The 20,169-nt window shown below is 35.8% G+C and overlaps 1 protein-coding gene across 1 annotated transcript; it reads left to right on the top strand.

Moving 5' to 3' along the window:
- Positions 1 to 147: 147 nt before the first annotated feature.
- Positions 148 to 14,842, top strand: LOC121371205 (eukaryotic initiation factor 4A-III). The gene is made up of 11 exons (XM_041496923.1): positions 148 to 304; positions 7,201 to 7,273; positions 7,542 to 7,671; positions 7,961 to 8,093; positions 8,717 to 8,797; positions 10,009 to 10,150; positions 10,690 to 10,828; positions 11,143 to 11,258; positions 12,472 to 12,579; positions 12,898 to 13,025; positions 13,449 to 14,842. Exons 1-11 carry the CDS (start codon positions 172 to 174, stop codon positions 13,463 to 13,465), a joined length of 1,200 nt encoding a protein of 399 aa, XP_041352857.1. The 5' UTR covers positions 148 to 171; the 3' UTR covers positions 13,466 to 14,842.
- Positions 14,843 to 20,169: the final 5,327 nt, after the last annotated feature.

Genomic DNA, 20,169 nt, shown 5'->3' with positions numbered 1-20,169 from the left:
AATAAAATTTTAATTTTAAAACCATATTACTAACAAACAAAATTAAAACGTAACAATCTAAAATCGTTGTGATAATTATATATCGCTACTGAATCTAAGCGAAAGATAAAATCGCTTTTGTGAAAAAGTGGGTGCTCTAAGCAATTAGAAGGAAAATTAAACATCGAGAAAATGGCGTCGCGGCGTGTGTTGCAAGATGATTTACGAAATGTTGAATTCGAAACGAGCGAAGAAGTTGAAGTTACACCGACGTTTGATAATATGGGCCTTCGAGAAGAACTTTTGAGAGGAATTTATGCATATGGTAAAACATACAAACATATCATTTGCCTGAGAATAATATTTCAAATGCGTAGTTTTCTATTCGTAGTTTTTGTCAATCAATTGAATCACCGATTCATGATAATCATCATCATAATCAATGACATAAATGAGGCAAGAGTTCGTTCTTTTCCCCCACCTAACCAATTTCTGAATTTGGCAAGACTTCCGAACCTTTCAGCATTCAGTCTTAGGTTTAGGGTTAGTGATAGTATTGAATCCGGGTCGTTTCGCCCTTATTCCTATTCGCCCCCGAGTCGTTCGCCCCGAGTCATTTCACCCTTAGAATGAGTCGTTTCGTCCTCCATTATGAGTCGTTTCGCCCCTATGTATTGGGGTGGTCCGAAACAAAATGTGGACAACTACAACAAATTTATTTTTCGTTAGATTTTACCCACATTTTGTCCAGACAGAAATCTTGAAAAAAACAATGGCATGGATTCCACATACTAGATGATAACCATGTCACCTGTATCGACTTCGCTGAGATCGCATAGGGCAAAAAGCATGTAATTTTGTGCCGGCTTCCATTTTGACTTTTTATAGAATATTCTACAAGAGGGGTGAAAGGATATGACTTAATCTAACAACCGTTGAATGTAATAACATGTTATGATATAAATGCAAATGTGATGATGTCATATTATTTTATTATTATTAATATTATTTGATTGTTTAAAGATACCACTAGAGATCATTGATTTTATATTAATATTTTAGAGTCTTTCACCACTCTATAAGAGTATTCCATAAAAAAAACAAAATGGCAGACCGCAGAAAATTGCATGTATTTTGCCCTAAACTGGCTGTAACGAGAACAGACATCGATATGTTATGTTAAAACCTGTTTAAAAAAGCACAAAACACGCATTATTTTAAAACATTTTAATAACAAAATACGCATTATTTTAATAACAAGGACAACAACAATGCCATATATAGCATACAACAAGCATTTTTTAAATGTAAACTGAAGCAAATGGACCTTTTAATATTTCATCAGCATAGATGTAAACATGACACGTCAATGGATATTACAGAGGCCAATTTCACAAATTTGCAAAAAAGCAGTGTCCCCCCCCCCTCCACACACACACACACCAAAGCACTTTATAACTAATATGTTCAGTCGACAATATCATTGTGTAGGCTAGTCTTTGTACTTATTAATATAAAATACATCAGGCGACGTAGGAACTGGGATGGTGTGAGGGGAGGGGTTCTTTAAACTATTGCACATAATAACATATACATATAAATGGTGTTTATGTTGATAAAGGGTTACAAATTGATAATCTATATCCGATTTGCAACTAGAGTCACGTAAACAAATTTATTCATCATTCACAAACATAAACATGAGGGCGAAACGACTCTGTATAGAGGGCGAAACGACCCGGTATGGGGGCGAAACGACATGGGGCAATCAGGAATAAGGGCGAAACGACCTGATACCGATAGTATTAGGGTAAATTGTCCAACCGCACTCCCTTTTTAAGGCTTTTAAATTTGTCTTATTATAATTGTTATTTTTTCTAAATGGCAAGATTTCCAACCGTTCCAGCATCATTAAATGATTAAAATTCATGAATGGTCATTAATTATTCATGAATATAAAGTGGGGTAACTTTCCACTTACAATATTGATATTTTCACATTAAATATCGTATGTTCATAATGTTGTAATGATAATAGTAACAGTAATGATATATGTTTTCTAACCTTACCATGAGGGATGTAATAAATATTCCATGGAGGTGTAAATAATCTAATATTTGTTTGCAAGATACACACAATACATGCAAACAAAGTCACAGAACGCATATTTCTTGCCGGGACCACATAACATCCTAAAATAGGGACTGACCTCAGTGAATCAGTGATTAATCGGCCATGAGAATAAACTTTTTAAGTATGTTCAGTCCCAGTTGTCAAAATTTAAAAAAAAGTAAACATGTTAACTTCAAAAATTATAAAGTGGCGCCCAATTTCCATCATGTTAATTTAAAATGATTCATCATCGTTAATTTCCGTAATTTTTTATTGGGACGAAATCATTTCCTGAACTACAATGTACGCAAACTATTTTGCACTTTTTTCTTCTTTTATTAAATAAATCTTCTTTGCAGATTGATTTTTTCACTTTCAACACAAGCAAAAAATAAAATAAAAATAATAACGAGTTAAATAATTCACTATTACAGATGTACTCTGTCAAAAAAGAAACGCATAGGTGATAGGGAAAGAAGAAAAGTGTTTGATTTTACAAAATATAGAGGTTTTTTTTTATAATGTTGCTGAATGACCATGTTTGCTAATGCTCCTGGAATGGGACAGCATGCCCAAATGCACCCTAATATAAACTTAACGCACGTTGTGCGACAGTTGCAGGAAATCGGCATGAAATGGTCAGATTTTGGCGAATACATGTGAAACTCTAGGAAAAGATTGGGGTAGTGATGGGTATTTAAAGCTGCAATGCTCGCAATAATGCCTCATTTCCATTTCGATATAGACAAGTTACAAGATGCCAAGACTAAGCCTGCCGAAACGAAACATTGTAATATGCCACCTCCAGTTAGGTGAATCGCAGTCAGCAGTCGCACGCCACAAGAACGTCCATCAGAGCACCATTTTATGTCTCTGGGTACCAGCAGTTTCAATCAGCTGAAGACCGGCCCAGAAGTGGAAGACCTCACATCACAACTGCAGCACAAGATCACTACATCAGGGTTCTGCACTTGCGTCACTGAACTGCCACAACAACGAACACTGCTGGACGCATACCTGGTTTGAGAAGGGTGTCTGCACAAATCATTTGGGACCGACTTCGAGAAGCTGGTTTACGGCCTAGGAGACTGTATGTTGGGCCCGTCCTGTGATGTCAACAACATTTATGTGTTCGCTGGTGCACAAATGTACAGGGGTGGAACTTGGGAAACTGGCGGCGAGTATGGTTCAGCGACAAGTCATGTTTCCTTCTACAGCGACATGATGGATGACAATGTGTTTACAGATGCCGCAGTGAACTGTGTCGCCCAAGTTGACAGATTCGGTGGAGGGAGTGTCATGATGTGGGGAGCCATCTCGTATGTGCACCAGCAGAAGCAGGGCATAAAATTTGGCACTGTCACGGGGATTCTATAATTCCCGTAACCGAATAAAACACGATTATCAAAATCTCTCTCCTAACTGTATATCTATTAGATCTCTCTGTAACAGGCTGTTAAACCTAGTATGGCTCGTCTCTAGGTATGATCAGAGATACGATCTTATATAAGTATATATTATTATAGCACGTTATTTCTCTAGAAAACACAACAAAAACACAATACACTATGGAATCTGTATTAATCTACGCTGACAAATGTACAGCCGTAGTAGTAAATTAATAACAACAATAATAACAACCCAGAACTGATCACTTAATTAGTTAATCTCTGGGTGTCTAGTTACACAATATGCGAATCACTTCACCGTTACACCACACCCACACGTGTGATAATTGAGAAACGCTTACAGGAGAAGTTAATTAATAAAGGAATTACAACACCATTCCTAACTGGTTAATTTATAATTAACCCTTACTACTCGTTCAGTAACGTGTGATAATTTAGAACGATTCTTGGGGAACTTAATTAATAAAGGAATTACAGCTCTATTCCTAACGGGTTAATTTTTAATTAACCCTAACTACTCTTTCAGTAATCTTGTAACACAGAATTAATACTTATCACAATAAAGACAATAACCTACAGTGTACCCAGGGTCTTCTAGGATGACTGGCTAAGCTTTACATTACCAAATACTCATATAATGTTAGAACAATAAGTCTACGATTTACTTCGTCAGATGACCGAAGACACTGTCTAAAGAATATTGGTATAATACAGTATTAAAATATTTAAGTCACATCAATCACATCAAGGTTATACACAGAGCAGAAATGATATTTACCAAGTCCTAACGGACTACGTTCGTGATCCCCTCGAGCCGTCCTAATTCGTTTTCCTAGATCTCTCTAAATTCTAGCTATTTATTCCAAAATCAGAATTGGCCTGGGGGAGAACAAAGCGGCACCTCACGTATCATCTCATATTCTACCTCGGTATATTCTCTCTGATCGTCAGACTACTGACGCCATCGTCGCCAAATCGCAGTTGTAAAACCCGCACTCGCAGAGGTATTACGTAACTACTCGCCACATGGCCTCCACAGCGGGACTAAGTGCATATTGGAACGCAAGAATCGCGCGAGAAGTATTACGTAACAAGTTGTCCACCTGGGCTACGGGCAATAAACTGCACACGGCACCCTAACACAATTAAAATCGCCACAGGCGAAACAAATTAAGAGCATGTACCGTGACAGGCACCAACAATTTTGTCGTTCGTCTGTCAATTATGCAAAACCAATATCGACACAAACGGCGGATCATTCGTGCAGAAACTATAATCGCTCGTCAGAAAATGTAAACTGACGTGTTTTGGCTAATATAACTATTTTTGGAATAAAATAATAAGAGAACAGGCCTAGCATTGCAGGTGTGAGAAAAAACCAATGGATCAGTTTGAACTTGACATCGCAGTCAATTACAAAGTCGGCACTGTCATTAGAAATGTCAATAACATTTAGTAACATAGTCGCACGTTCCCTTTGATCATTTCGCTATGTGTGAAAAACAATACGCAGGATGGAAATTAAAGCGGTTTATGAGTATTTATTAAACGTGACATCACCTTAGCCCGGCATTTAGTTATAGCATTGTAAAATGTCAGGACCTAATGCGAAAAAATGCAAAAAGGACACTGTTAAGTGAAAATACTTTTTAAAAATGGTGGTACGTTACACTAAAACTGAGCTCATGAAAGGAGCATTGAACAGCGGTTTAAGATACATTGTTAATATATATATTTTTTTTAAAGGTATGTAATAAATACAGAACCTCACATACATTATTTTTGCTTCCTATTTATTGCACACGTTTATTGTGAACAAGAACATACCACTCGACCGCTACGTAGTCTCGTGGTAAATATTCTTGCGCACAATAAACTTGTGCAATAAATAGGAAGCGGAAAAAACCCATGTGAAGTTCTGTATATTTATTTACTTTTTGACACCTCAGTGACCTGTATGGTTACATTGAAATATATGCATTAATTCAGAAACATGTATTGTAATGAAAATAAGTACAACCCTTGCTAAATCAATTTATTAAAATATGACATACACAGCGAAGAAAATAGTACGTTTAATAAGGGACTTTAAAATAACGAAGTGGAAATTAGAACATGATGAAACACTGAGTTGCAGCATCGATTGGATCGATCGAGGATTTGCAGAACTTCGTGTATTTCCGTTCAGTACTTTAAGCTCAAAGCTTCCGGGTAATCCCCATTTTGTTCAGACTATTGTTTGGTGCCAACAAGTACTTCCCTGTAACAGAACTGATGGGGTAGTGTGCTGAAATGTAAATGGCAGCTTTCAAGTTAGTCCCAGCATACCAAATAATAATAATTTAGTATTTATGATAAGAATTTGGAGAAAAGCTACAAAAATCGCCCATCTTAGATTCTCATTTGATTACCATTGCCGGTTAACCTTTTCATTTGTATCTGAACCACTGGAGAAAATCGTTCATGCAAACACTAAAACCACACGAACGACATAATTTGTCTGAAAAAATTAAATTTTATGCCCTGCAGAAGTGAACTTGTGTTCGTACAAGGCAACCTGACAGCTGTACGCTACCGGGATGAAATTCTTCGCCGTCACATGCTTCCCATTTTGGATTGACAGAGAGAACTCTTTCAGCAGGACAATGCCAGGCCGCATACGGCACATGTAACAATGGATTTCCTACAGAATGAGAACATGTATTATGTACGCCAGAATGCATCTAAAGACAACTGAATTTTTGAAAACAAAATACTGGAGAGACTATCCCTAGCATTCTCGCCACGAAATTATTTTGCCATCTCTTTGAACTCAAATATACATATTGCCCAAGTATCCCAGAATCAACACGCTAACATGGCATGGTAAAAATGCAATTTTTGTTTTCTAATCAAAATATAATTTTATAGTTTACAAATGGCCATTAAAAATAAAATGTCTTGCTCTTAAAATAGTTTATAAAAATGTATGTATGATAACTGATATACTTGTACTACTTGTAAAACATATCGTGAATAAATTGAACCACGAATAAATCGAACCGTGGACCGAAAATCGAACCGAAAAAACAAAAACCGAACGGTCCCATCCCTACTGGTTGGGCAAGACTTGTTACAGCAGGAACGGGATGTATCCCAGTAGTAAAGTACTCACCTGATTCATGGTTGGTCTAGGATTGATCTCGTTGGTGGGCTCTTTGGACTATTTCTTGTTCCAGCCAGTGCACCATGCTTGAAATACATGGATATATGCTCATGTAGTGTACATCATACATGTAGAAATCATAAGTTTCTAAGATAACACAGATGACCATTTCTCCATCTATCCTGGTGTTAAATGGCCTAGTTGAGATTTTTGTTTGGAAGATCTGTGTCTATGTCATATAGCTTATGAATTATTTTTATTTATTATTTATTTAAAAAAATGTATATTATATATTCAGTGTGTTGTATGTACACCAGGGAACATTTTGTTCAGTATCGTGTCGCGATTCACTACACAAGTTTCATAGATTGCTACACAATTTTAAAACATTAAACAGTAGTTGCTAATTGATTTTCAATTGACTATTTTAAAAATATCGCTAATCAAGAGTTTGAAAACAAAATGTTCCCTGTACACGTATGTATGTAATAATAAATCCCAGAATGAAGTTACGCTACATGTACATGTAATTGAATTCATTATATTTATTTTTAGGATTTGAGAAACCATCTGCTATTCAGCAAAGAGCAGTGAAGCCTATAGTTAAAGGAAGGGATGTCATCGCACAGTAAGTACTTGGTATTTGTTGGTACTACTAGTGGATATATTCTGATGTTATTTAGTGTTAATAAACTGCAATGCAGGATTTGAATCTTCTTCATCAACTGTACAAGGCACCTATGTCATTGTCTAACAGCTATATTAATGTTAACAGCCATGTGCATGCTGTCTGTTGGTGCTATATTTATAAGCTGTTGTATTCATTTTTTAAATTATGTTCTATAAAAAAACCCATACAAATATGTACTTAACTATGTTTTATTTGGCTATTTCAGAGCACAATCAGGCACTGGTAAAACTGCTACCTTTTCTGTCAGCATACTGCAGTGCTTGGATACACAGGTTCGAGAGACGCAAGCCTTGTGCCTTTCTCCAACTCGAGAGCTTGCTGTTCAGATCCAGAAGGTATGGAGTAGATGTTATTAAATATTCAGCCAGACATAATACAGCTTATTTCTTATTTGACCGACTTTGACTAAATATCTTTTAAACCAACTAGCAGAGCTCTCTAGTACATGCTGTATTACCGTGAAAGAACGTTTGACAAACCTCATGACCTGATGTTAATAGCTATATGTTCTTTTTTAAAATAAAGGTAAAGAGGTTAAATCAAGAGCACATAACCCAAGTTACAGATAATTTTGTGTGAGAGTCTCAGTAATTCATGAATAAATGTTATGTTTAATATTTTAAGGTTATCCTTGCCCTGGGTGACTACATGAATGTTCAGTGTCATGCTTGTATTGGTGGTACTAACATCGGAGAAGACATGAGGAAGCTTGACTATGGACAGCATGTTGTATCAGGAACACCAGGAAGAGTTTTTGGTAGGCAAATTTAATTATGTAATAGCAGAACTTACCGTATCAGTCGGTATATTGATAACTGCTAACAGTGATCTTAAAATAGTTAAGTTTTTAATTATTTATAAATGTTGCAGTTCTCCTACAGGTCATGGAATTTACAAGTATATTCCAGACCAGAAAAGTCATGGAATTTGGAGTGAATTTACATTACAAATGAAAAGAAACAATCAAATTTGTTTAACTTTTCATGAATTGAGATTTGTTTTTGATTTATTACACCACTAGAATACATTGAGTCTTTGGGTTTTGGATGTCAAACATTTCTTAATTCTGACACAAAGTCTTCAATTGAAACCTACATTTTTCACTAGTAGGACACATTTTTTATTTATTATGCACTCCCCTCAGACAGAACAGCACATTTAATGATATACCAGTTATTGTGCACGGGTTGGGATAAGAATTCATGAGTCGAAGTGTTTATTTCAGTTTTGCTATGCAAATGTAGAAGTAATTGTTACAAGTAATATTACTGTAAATGCTGTCTTTATCTATATAATTTATTTTTTTATACCTAGCACATCTCAAAATAAGATGACTCATACCAGATTGTGTTTATATAATATCTGTTTTTTCTCTTGCAGACATGATTCGTCGAAGAAACCTGCGTACACGGTCAATTAAAATGTTGATACTGGATGAAGCAGATGAAATGTTAAACAAAGGTAAACGATAGAGATAACTACTGGAGTTCTGCAACATGATTCAGGAAATCTTTATACAATGATTATACAATGCATACGTTTTTAAATAGAAACATCTTGATTAAATTAGGTATTTAAGATTAAGAAGATATTGTTTAAAATTTCATATTAATTGAATCTTTGTTACCGTCATAAAGCATCGAGGTAATTTTTTTATTGGATGTCAGATTAAAGGATAACAAATTTTTGTAAAAGGCATAAAAAAAGTCCTAAAATTTGTTTTTTGAACTGAATGATTTGTGGAAACTAAATAGACTTGATGTGTGTAGAATACAGTGAAACCTCTCAAGACCGGACCCTCTGTAAACCGGAATTCCTTCAAAACCAGACGTTTTACCCAGTCCATTTTTAAAAACCAGGACATAACCTCTGTAAACCAGATCCCTCTTAAAACTGGACATTTGTCTTGGTCCTAAGGGGACCGGCATCATGGTAGGCCATCGGTCTACAGGCTGGTAGGTACTGGGTTCAGATCCCAGTTGAGGCATGGGATTTTTAATCCAGATACCGACTCCAAACCCTGAGTGAGTGCTCCGCAAGGCTCAATGGGTAGGTGTAATCACTTGCACCGACCAGTGATCCATAACTGGTTCAACAAAGGCCATGATTTGTGCTATCCTGCCAGTGGGAAGTGCAAATAAAAGATCCCTTGCTGCTAATCGGAAGAGTAGCCCATGTAGTGGCGACAGTGGGTTTCCTCTGTGTGGTCCTTAACCATATGTCTGACGCCATATAACCGTAAATAAAATGTGTTGAGTGCGTCGTTAAATAAAACATTTCTTTCTTTTGGTCCCACGGGTGTCTGGTTTAGAGGGGTTTCACTGTATGTGGGAAATTATTTCAGTTCATAATTTTTAAAGGGACATACCCTAGTTTTTAAACACTAAGGCATATTTTTTACTGTTAGAGCCGTTTTTGATAACTGAAATCATTCTTTACTTAGATTTTATTGTTTAGATTATCCATTTCCATACATTCGAAGTGATTTTGGTCATCCTGGTATTTTTAATATCACAAAATGTATTTCTCATATTTTTAAAAACGCATGTGCGTCTGAGAAGTAACTGCTATGGAGTCGAGTTTTAGTCTATTTTTAGAGGGTATTTCACCATTTCAAAGTCACAGACTCACGTCTGTCCCTTTAATGAATTTTTTTTGTTTTTTGTTACCAGGATTCAAAGAACAGATCTATGATGTCTACAGATATTTGCCTCCAGCCACACAAGTCCTTTTAATATCTGCTACATTGCCACATGAAATTCTGGAGATGACAAGCAAATTCATGACAGATCCCATCAGAATATTGGTCAAACGGTCAGTGTGGAAGAGCTGAAGAAAGTTGTATTAATACACTTTAGTATAATCTTGTTTGGTTATATTGGAAGGAATGATACGATTTGTGTTTTTAGTTTTATGTTTAATGAATGAGAAGACACCTGAAAAGATTTGCATAAATTTTTTTGGTTGCCAGTTGCAGTAAAGTAGTGCGAGTCGGGGAAGGAGTGTAGGGGAAGGCATGGCTGGATTTTCATTGATATAGGTATTCAATAAGAACACAGCCCAGTCAGATTACCATAAGGTGCATTGACAAAGAAAATTTCATTTGTTATTTATTTATTTAGGATGTGGTGTTGGTTAAAAATGCTTGCATGATTAATCATTTTAAGATTCAAACTAGCAACATATTTTAAGCTAGCTTTATGCTTAAAAAAATGTTGAAAACGTCAAGTTATATGTCTGTAAACCTTTTTTACATAATTTACAATTTATAACAATAATGTTATTTTTATTTTATAGGATAAGATGGAAATTGCTAGAATGTTTGTGTTATTTTAGTTTGTATCTACTTTCAGTGATGAGTTGACACTGGAGGGCATCAAACAGTTCTTTGTGGCGGTGGAGAGGGAGGAGTGGAAGTTTGACACACTCTGCGACCTTTACGACACACTCACAATCACGCAAGCTGTCATCTTCTGCAACACCAAGAGGAAGGTTGGTTGTATACTGTATAAATTTAGGTGTTTACATTAAAAATGTTCAGCAAAATGTTTTTAAAAAGGTGATGAACAATAATGTAATATGGATCCATGTCAGCTGATCATTTGTGGAGATACTGTGATGGGAATAAATCATGTGGTTATTGTCTTGTACTCATCACACACTAATCACCAAATGTAAAGTTCAGTTAGTTATTGAATACTTTTGCCCTTATTCTTTCTGATATAATTTTATAATGTATGTGAAGCATGGCTTGAAGCAGTATTGTTTCAGCAGATAAACTGATGAGTTTGGTTTTTCTTTGTTAGGTTGACTGGCTGACGGAGAAGATGAGAGAAGCCAACTTCACAGTGTCCTCAATGCATGGTGATATGCCACAGAAAGAGAGAGATGGAATCATGAAAGAGTTCCGATCTGGTGCCAGGTTAGTCAGTTCATTCTGTTTCATTCGTGCCACAGAAAGAGAGAGATGGAATTATGAAAGAGTTCCGATCTGGTGCCAGGTTAGTCAGTTCATTCTGTTTCATTCATGCCACAGAAAGAGAGAGATGGAATCATGAAAGAGTTCCGTTATTCGGCCAGGTTAGTTGTTTCATTCATGCCACAGAAAGAGAGAGATGGAATTATGAAAGAGTTCCGTTATGCGGCCAGGTTAGTTGTTTCATTCATGCCACAGAAAGAGAGATGGAATTATGAAAGAGTTCCGTTATGCGGCCAGGTTAGTTGTTCGGCCAGGTTAGTTGTTTCATTCATGCCACAGAAAGAGAGAGGTGGAATCATGAAAGAGTTCCGTTATGCGGCCAGGTTAGTTGTTTCATTCATGCCACAGAAAGAGAGAGGTGGAATCATGAAAGAGTTCCGTTATTCGGCCAGGTTAGTTGTTTCATTCATGCCACAGAAAGAGAGAGGTGGAATCATGAAAGAGTTCCGTTATGCGGCCAGGTTAGTTGTTTCATTCATGCCACAGAAAGAGAGAGATGGAATCATGAAAGAGTTCCGTTATGCGGCCAGGTTAGTTGTTTCATTCATGCTACAGAAAGAGAGATGGAATCATGAAAGAGTTCCGTTATTCGGCCGTTGTTTCATTTATGCGAGTTCCATTCGGGTTAGTTGTGCCACAGAAAGAGAGAGGTGGAATCATCATGCCACAGAAAGAGAGAGATGGAATCATGAAAGAGTTCCGTTATGCGGCCAGGTTAGTTGTTTCATTCATGCCACAGAAAGAGAGAGATGGAATTATGAAAGAGTTCCGTTATGAGGCCCGGTGAGTTATATTCATTCTGTTTATTAGTTCCCATGTACATAAAAATTTAGTATTTAGTTTTAGAACCTCTTCATTATTGCATTTCAAAACAGTGAACAGCATGGTCAAAAGTGACCGGAGTGGATTTTTGATAAATTTGTGAGATTTTCTTTAAAATTCAAAATTTGGTAATCATTCTTAATTTTAAAAAATAACTCCCACCACCAGTGCAGTACACATGACTATCAAGAGTCCATTTTTACTCAGACAAATTGATTCACCGATTCACCTCGAGCACTGGTCATATAACACATGCAACTAATAATGAAACCTCTTAACTTTCATTAATTTTTAAAATGTATTTAAAAGCTTTTTTTTTTTTTTTTTTTCCCAGCCGTGTATTGATCACAACAGACGTTTGGGCTAGAGGAATAGATGTGCAGCAGGTTTCACTGGTGATCAACTATGACTTGCCAAACAACAGAGAATTGTACATTCACAGGTATGTCAATGGAAAACAAATAATTGATTCCATCTTTATTATAACCCAAAGTAAATAGTGATTTCTCTTTGGGTGGGGGAGAGAGATGTTTGCTTATTGTTTTGTTAAGAATTAAAAGGTATAAATGGTTTTAAAACATTTGGAAAATCCTTGCAAATAAATAGCAACAGGTAAAAACACAAAAATCAGTGGTGTATTCCGAAATCTCAGTTTGAAAATATTTTGATGACATAAATGGGTTTTAATCTTTTGAAACATAGGATGTTAGCTGGTTGTTTCATCAATTCTTGTAAATTGTATTAATGAATTAATTTGTAGAATTGGTCGATCTGGTCGTTTTGGCCGAAAGGGTGTTGCTATCAACTTTGTGAAGAATGACGACATCAGAATTCTGCGAGATATTGAACAGTACTACTCAACACAGATTGATGAAATGCCCATGAATGGTAATATGAATAGTCTTTATTAGGCTCACGCCACAATTGCTATATAACATTGTTGTTTGATACCTTTTATCAGATTTCACTGACCCAAGACATGTTTTAAATGTTTTATGGTTAAGAACTAATATTTATGTATGAATATGCTATGTTGACAATACTGGTAAATTTGTTTCAAACTTAGTTCTCAAACAAATTAAATTCAATATTTGTGGTAATGAGGACTGATAGTATTTTAAATATAGACAAAAATGGTTTTAAAAAACTGCAATTATCACTGTATAGTTATATTATGATTCAGAAATGAGCTGCAATATTTGCTCATACATATGTATTGCAGTTTCCAATTTTCCAATTTTATCTATCTATCCATCATCTGAATAATTTGGTTTGAAATGACAACATGTTTTGCATTTTTTTTTTTTTCAGTTGCTGATTTGATCTGAAGAAGGAAGAATGTGCTTAAAATGCACAATCTGTTGGGTGGGACACACAGAAGACTCTGATTTAGAGAGCACAGTGTTGGATTTAAAACAGTATTGCTCTCTTGTTTACATGGGTACTTGTGGCTTTGTGGACGTTTTAACAACTGAACTGTGCAGACATTGCTCTGTGGTACTTCACCTGTGTAACTTTGGTGTAATGGAATATTAAGCAACCAGAAACAACATTGTCAAAATCTAGCTTGTTAACCTGGGTTTTAATAATTGTATCTTAAGGTGTAAAATTTATGTAGATCATTTCTAAGCATCATATAGTTCTGGCGATGATAATAGTCAACCAGTTGTCTGTACAAAAATCTAGTTTTTTTCAAACAATTCCCAGCCTCTTTCACCCACAATCTCATTTGAACAAAATGTTAGGTCATTAATTTTCTCAGCTGTTTTAAGTGTTTTGATTTTCACATATCACTGAGCACATTATAAGTTCCGTATCATCATGTGTTCAACTATTTCATATGCACTCGAATTAATTCAGCCTTTTTAGTGCTGCTTTATTTTTCTGTTTTGTCATTGGAGAAAATGTATACTGAAAGTTTTGTTGTAAATACCAGTAGTTAATTAAGCATTTCGATTGGTTATGACATCAGTTTTACATATTGCTTAGAACTGTTTTAGAAAATATCACATTGGAGTGGGTTGAGTAGCGTGGGTGCATTGTTTTTCAAATCCATCGCCTACAAAACATGACGTAATCTTACTTATTTGCATAAAAATCGTTATTGAAAATGGGGTTTTAATTATGTGATACCACCCTTCTCCAGTGTGATAATTTCTGGAACAGTTTCAACAACATATAATGTATCAGGGGTGCTTACTTGAAATATTATGGTGGGGAGGGGGGACTAAGAAAAAAAGCACACAGACCAATTTGTAAAAAGAACCAAATGAAAATTTTAAAATAAGTCGAGAAAAAAAGCTGTGGACTTTATTTGTGGGTTGGGGTGGGTTTCCACCCTCAGCCCTGATCCACCTCTGAATATTAGTTCTGTCAGAAATCCATTATTAATTTCAGTGATGGTCCTCAATGCTGCTGATGTTTATTTATGTACATGTATTAAGCTACTGGTATATCGGATTTGCTAAAATTTGCTTTTTATGAAAATGTTATTTAATAAACGCTAAAGTTGAAGCATTGTTGAGGATTTAGTTCGGTATAGGTAACAATTTTAAAAACAAGTTAATGCTAGTTGTATAGTTCATTCCTTGTGTATCATTTATGTACAAAAATTACACAAAGTGGGTTTTAACCTGTCCCTTCATCCTTGTTCGTTTTATCACGTCTCTGGTACATGCCACCATAGAAATAAAAAATTTAATGTATTTTTTAGTGGTGTTTTCTCTCACTATATCCATCAGTTTTATTCTCATCTAGATTAGTGGAGGATTTCTTCTGATTATGATTCAGGGTTGTTCATAACTAAAATTTAAGTGCAGGGGGAGTGTGGGTGCATATTAAACTGTACTTTTTAAAACCGCACACCCTAGTTCCATCCAGCGAAAATAAATTATAATTTGGTTAATCTACAAACCTGTAACACACTTGGATCACGTTTTTATCAAATGGAGTGAAAAAGCAGGTTTTATATCGATAAATACCATGGGAATCCCCATGTCCCAATTGCTTGAAATAATTTTGAAAGTTAGTATTCTGATGTCACCGGTAAATGTCGCTCGAAGCACAACAACGCCTACAACGCCTACGTCACGACAAATTTCACAGATTGCGCACAGACTTGGGGTGGGTTCTTTTCACCTCTCCTGGACATGTTCCAACTGTTCTGTCCTGGTTGTGTCCCCTCCAGATATCGTAAGACTTAGCAAAAGTATTGGTTTTAAGGGTTTGTAACGTTTTGTATTGAGACACTTACTTGTCTGAACTTTATTGTTACTGAAAATGTTCACGAACTGTGAAGAAAAATCTCACAAATGAACAACAACAAATCGGATGTTGATTGCGCGAACCGTGCACCAGAAAACAAACCGACCAAAATGATAACAGTCACGTGGTATACCAACATCTGTGACGTTTACACAGGAAGATTCCCTCTAAAAATAGATTGGACCTCGCTTGCTTAACGGTTTTTTCTCGATATCACGTCTTGTGAAAAAATGCAAAAAATGCATTTCATGGTTTTACAAACATAAAGATTACCAAAAAGCACTTCAGGTGAATGGAAATGTGTATTCTAAATATTAAAATGTAAGTAAAGTGCAATTTTATTTGTGAAAAATGGGGCTTAATAGCGAAAAACAATGCTGTAATGGTTAACAAATAACTGTAAATAGGGTGTGTCCCTTTAAAGGAAATTGTGGTGTTTTTTTGGTTGGGAGTGGGTTGGTGTGGCATGCTGCTATTCCAACTAGGTACGGCCCTGTTAGATAGTCATTGTTTTATTTCATTACAATAATGGTGTTTTATGTATTGATTACAGTAAAATACTATATTCTATATGATATATAATGATACAGCGGGGGGGGGGGGGGGGGGGGGGGTTGAAACCTCCCCTCAATCAAATTTTCCTTTCAATATATTTTCTGGTAGACCATTACTGGGCCACCTATAAGCTTAATTACTCAGTCTAGACACACACACACACACACACACACACACACCCCTCCCATCTGACTAAATTTGCCTGTATGATAGTGTATCTCTATCTAATGCTGTAACTAAATACTCTGCACTTTTCATTGGTGAAGCTAGAGGTACCCAGGGTAGACATGTCTGAACCTAAATTGGATACAGACACCTTAACAGAGTACCCATATCCTTTTAATTAAGGGGCCGTTCAACAAATGCCTACCTCAGATCATTTTATGTACCCCTCCGGGCCCTCCCCCTTATAAAGTTTTGTAACGGCTAAGTCCACCAACCCCCCTCCCCTCAAAACTAACTATAGTCAATCTAACCTTACTTCATGATGAAAAAAAACCCCAAAAAGTATTTGGTTTGGTAATAAATATTAAGATGCAGAATCATCTGTCGAAGAACAAAACAGCGATCACTGCCCCCAGCATTTCACTTCATAACTAAAACAAATGGGACCATTGTTTGAATAGCGCATCCCCCAATAACGTTTTGTAACGTATCCTATGACACCCCCTCCGTCTAAATTCGAATTGTTGAACGGCTCCTAGATATCGCATTACCTAATATTTTAATGATTCTTATGTCCTATCAATTCAATTTCAATTTAATTTATTGCATATTGGTGTCGGCAAACAGATAAAAACAAACGTACAACATCAATAACAACAACAATGAATAATAATAATAATAATGTACAGGCCAGACGGAAGCACAATTTGTAGCCTATTATATTTATAGAAATAAAATTACTATGTAATAATAAAGTATGTCATAAAAATAAAATTGTCAAAGTATTTGGAAATAATTAAATTAAATTACGTTTAAAAATAGAGCCGTTAATAAATGTCAATACATGGTTAAGAATGTCAATGTCATCATTATTGATTGACATAATAAATATAAATAGTTATTTAGAGTAGAGAAGTCAGAACAGGAGTTTAACTTATCAAGTAGTTGTTCCCTTTCAACATAATAAATATAAATTGTTATTTAGAGTAGAGAAGTCAGAACAGGAGTTTAACTTATCAAGTAGTTGTTCCCTTTCAACATAATAAATAGGGCAGTCTAAAATAAAATGTTTTTCATCTTCCACAGCTTGAGTATTACAAACAAAACAAGTCCTCGGTTCAATTACTAGTAGTTTTTTTAGATTTGCAGAATCTTCCAAGTTCAATATGAAGATTGTGTGCACTGATCCTCATTTTAGTAAATTATCTGCGTTGTTCGAAGTTTGGTGTGCAAAGGAGGTAGTTTCTAATTTAAACTGATTTAAATAGACTGTTCTGAGTTTAGAATCATTGTTTTGAATAGTATCTGACCAGAATGTTATATATTTCGACTTGAGTTCTTGTTTCAACTTACGTGTATCTCGGTGAGGGTATAAAGAGCCTTGACTGTCCCATATTTGACCAAAGCCAAAACTGATCCACATAATTTTTATATGAAATGTTCAGGTTGAATTAGACGAGTTATTAGAATAATATGATTCCAAGTACGCCTTATGCACTATTGACGAACAATCGTGTGTTCTCAATCTAGTATTTTGCTACAAGAGGTAAGCATGTAATAAGTAGTGGGTACTGGCCAAGTTCATCGTGTATAGCATCATGGGTGCTTGTTTTGTTAACACCAAGTGGGTATTTATAAAATTTTATTTGAACACTTTCGAATGGAGTATTGTCACATATTTTTGAAACTTCAACGGTCTACTCCTTTGAGATAATAGGGGCTCCAAACCTCACACCAATACATTTAAATGAGACGAATTAAGCACTGAAATAACTTTAAGGCTGTCGATATATTGTTTCTAACATCAATTTGTTTGAGTTTAAAGATGGCTTTGGTAGCCTGACCACAATGTATGTCACATGCACTTTTAAAATTACCGGAGACGGTAAACAATATACTTAAAGGGACATTCCTGAGTTTGCTGCACCTTTTAAAATGTTATCGACAAACAGAGACTTTTTAACTATTGTAATTACATAACAAATATATTTTTCTGCATAAAATATTAGTAGCTATATGTTGAACGTGTTTCGGATCGTCCTAATATTTGTTCTAGGTTAAATTTCATCTTATTTTCTAAAATACTGTTTTTTCGTACGTACGCAATTATTTGAAGACAAAATCCAGTTTGGGTTTCTTACAAATATTAAGACGACCAGAAACGCATTAAATATACAGACACTGACATTCTAAACAAGAAAATATATGTAATATGTAAGTTTAATCGTAGAAATATGTTATTAGTCAGAAACATCTTACAATGCAGCAAACTCGGGAATGTCCCTTTAAGTAACAATAAGACTGAACAATGTTAATAGCAATTGTATTGCATGTAAAACGAAATCTTTTTATAAGTTTTCCACTTTTGTTGAATACAATAATCTTAGTTTTTTGACAAGTTGACGGTAAGCCCCCATTTTTTACAATAGGTACTAAGACAGTCGAGAGTTTTGTAATCATAACTGAGATTTTGACAATAAAACAAGATCATCAGCAAACATGAGACTGCTTAATTGTGTATCATATAAAGATACCGGGTCACAGTTTGGTATAAAAATATCCGGTAGATCACGAACATACAGGTTGAATAGTATTGGACTCATTCATTAGATTGGAAACTGCTGCTGTGATACTTATTAAGTTTAATAGAGTACTAGACAGAGTGCAAATTTTAAAAAGTATTTAAAAAAAGCTACCACCTATGTCGGCAAGTAAAAGTTTGTACATTAACGCGTCCCTTAATATAGAATCAAATGCAGCTTTGAAGTCATTAAAGAAACAGAATAGATATTTCTTTGGTTCTTAGAGTATATTTCTCAGCCACGGTCTTTAATGCGAGTGCAAGTGCGAATAATTTTTACATGCTCATATACCACTAGAATTTCGAGCATGTCCGTCCCGGGGCCTGTCTCTGGATAGCCAGGGGCTTTTCCCGGGACAGAAAAAAAATGAAGCAGACAATTTTGAAATTTACATCCAAAAATTAAATAGTGGGCCTTTAAAATTTTGATGCACATCTCAAATATAATTAATAAAGAAAATTCTACTCATTAAATTTGGTCGCTAGATTAGATCGGGTGGTCAAAACGAAATTAGATAAGATGGGGGGGGGGGGGGGGTAGAGTTGAAAATGGGCAGAATTTTGAAAATAGCAATTAGTAAAAAAAAGTTAGAATTTAAAAAAAAGAAGTTACAAGCCAAAAATAAAAAGAATTGACTGCTCAGTCGAATATTTATATAATTTGGAGCATTTTAGGAGGACAGTCCAAAAATAAATAAGAGAAAGAAGAGAGGATCGGACTATTTAATAATATTAAAAACAGAAAGTAATTTCGACATAAACTTTTGAACGTAGGTCTAAAAGTTTAAAGTCCGATCTATATGTCCACGTGAGTAGCCTCGTTAAGGCAGTTTGGGTGCACAGCTTGTAGGGACGAGATGGGTTGCATCCCGTCAAGAAAACCCCTAGATTGACAGTCAATAGACGTTGAAGGTGTAGTGCTGTGCTGAAATACAGATCTTAAGAAGCCGGATCCGTCTGAACGAGAGAGAGAATCGGTCGTCATAGGTTGGTATAGTGGTACGGACGGGCCCGACTCCGGAGGATACGAGATGGTATCACAATAAAACAAAGTAAAGTAAAGAAAAAAGTAGTAGGGGCCGACCCCGCTTCCTATTTCTTCTTAGAGTGGGGTGGTCAATCTTCCAGCAGGACAGGCTCGGACATGTAGATACTAAACGCGAACAACCGTGGCATTCTGCAGAATGGCCGTCATACGAGTCACGAAAAAGAAAGTCAACATAGTCAAACGGAGAAATGACGTGGAGGCAAGGATTCTCGCTAAAAAAGAATCCAACCTGGTGGTGCAGACTGTCGAAACGAGAAGCGTTCCAGCGTTCAATCATTTCCAATGGCCTGCATACATCCCAGTAGAAAACTTCACTTCGCTGATAAAAACAACAAAAGTGAAGGATCCCCAAGTCGAGCCGCGAAAGAACATGCAGTGTGCACAAACACGTCTTACTGCGACGAGCTCGAGACAGAATG

Source organism: Gigantopelta aegis, chromosome 4 (genome assembly GCF_016097555.1).
Source record: "Gigantopelta aegis isolate Gae_Host chromosome 4, Gae_host_genome, whole genome shotgun sequence".
Taxonomy (NCBI): Eukaryota; Metazoa; Mollusca; class Gastropoda; order Neomphalida; family Peltospiridae; genus Gigantopelta; species Gigantopelta aegis.
This window is presented reverse-complemented; position numbering and strand designations above follow the sequence as displayed.

Bases quoted from the DNA above. Each gene is read 5' to 3' on its own strand.
- LOC121371205 (XM_041496923.1), top strand. From the start codon at position 172: ATGGCGTCGCGGCGTGTGTTGCAAGATGATTTACGAAATGTTGAATTC. The intron at 305-7,200 runs GTAAAACATACA...ATTTATTTTTAG, and splicing joins GAGAGGAATTTATGCATATG to GATTTGAGAAACCATCTGCT. The intron at 12,580-12,897 runs GTATGTCAATGG...ATTAATTTGTAG, and splicing joins AGAGAATTGTACATTCACAG to AATTGGTCGATCTGGTCGTT.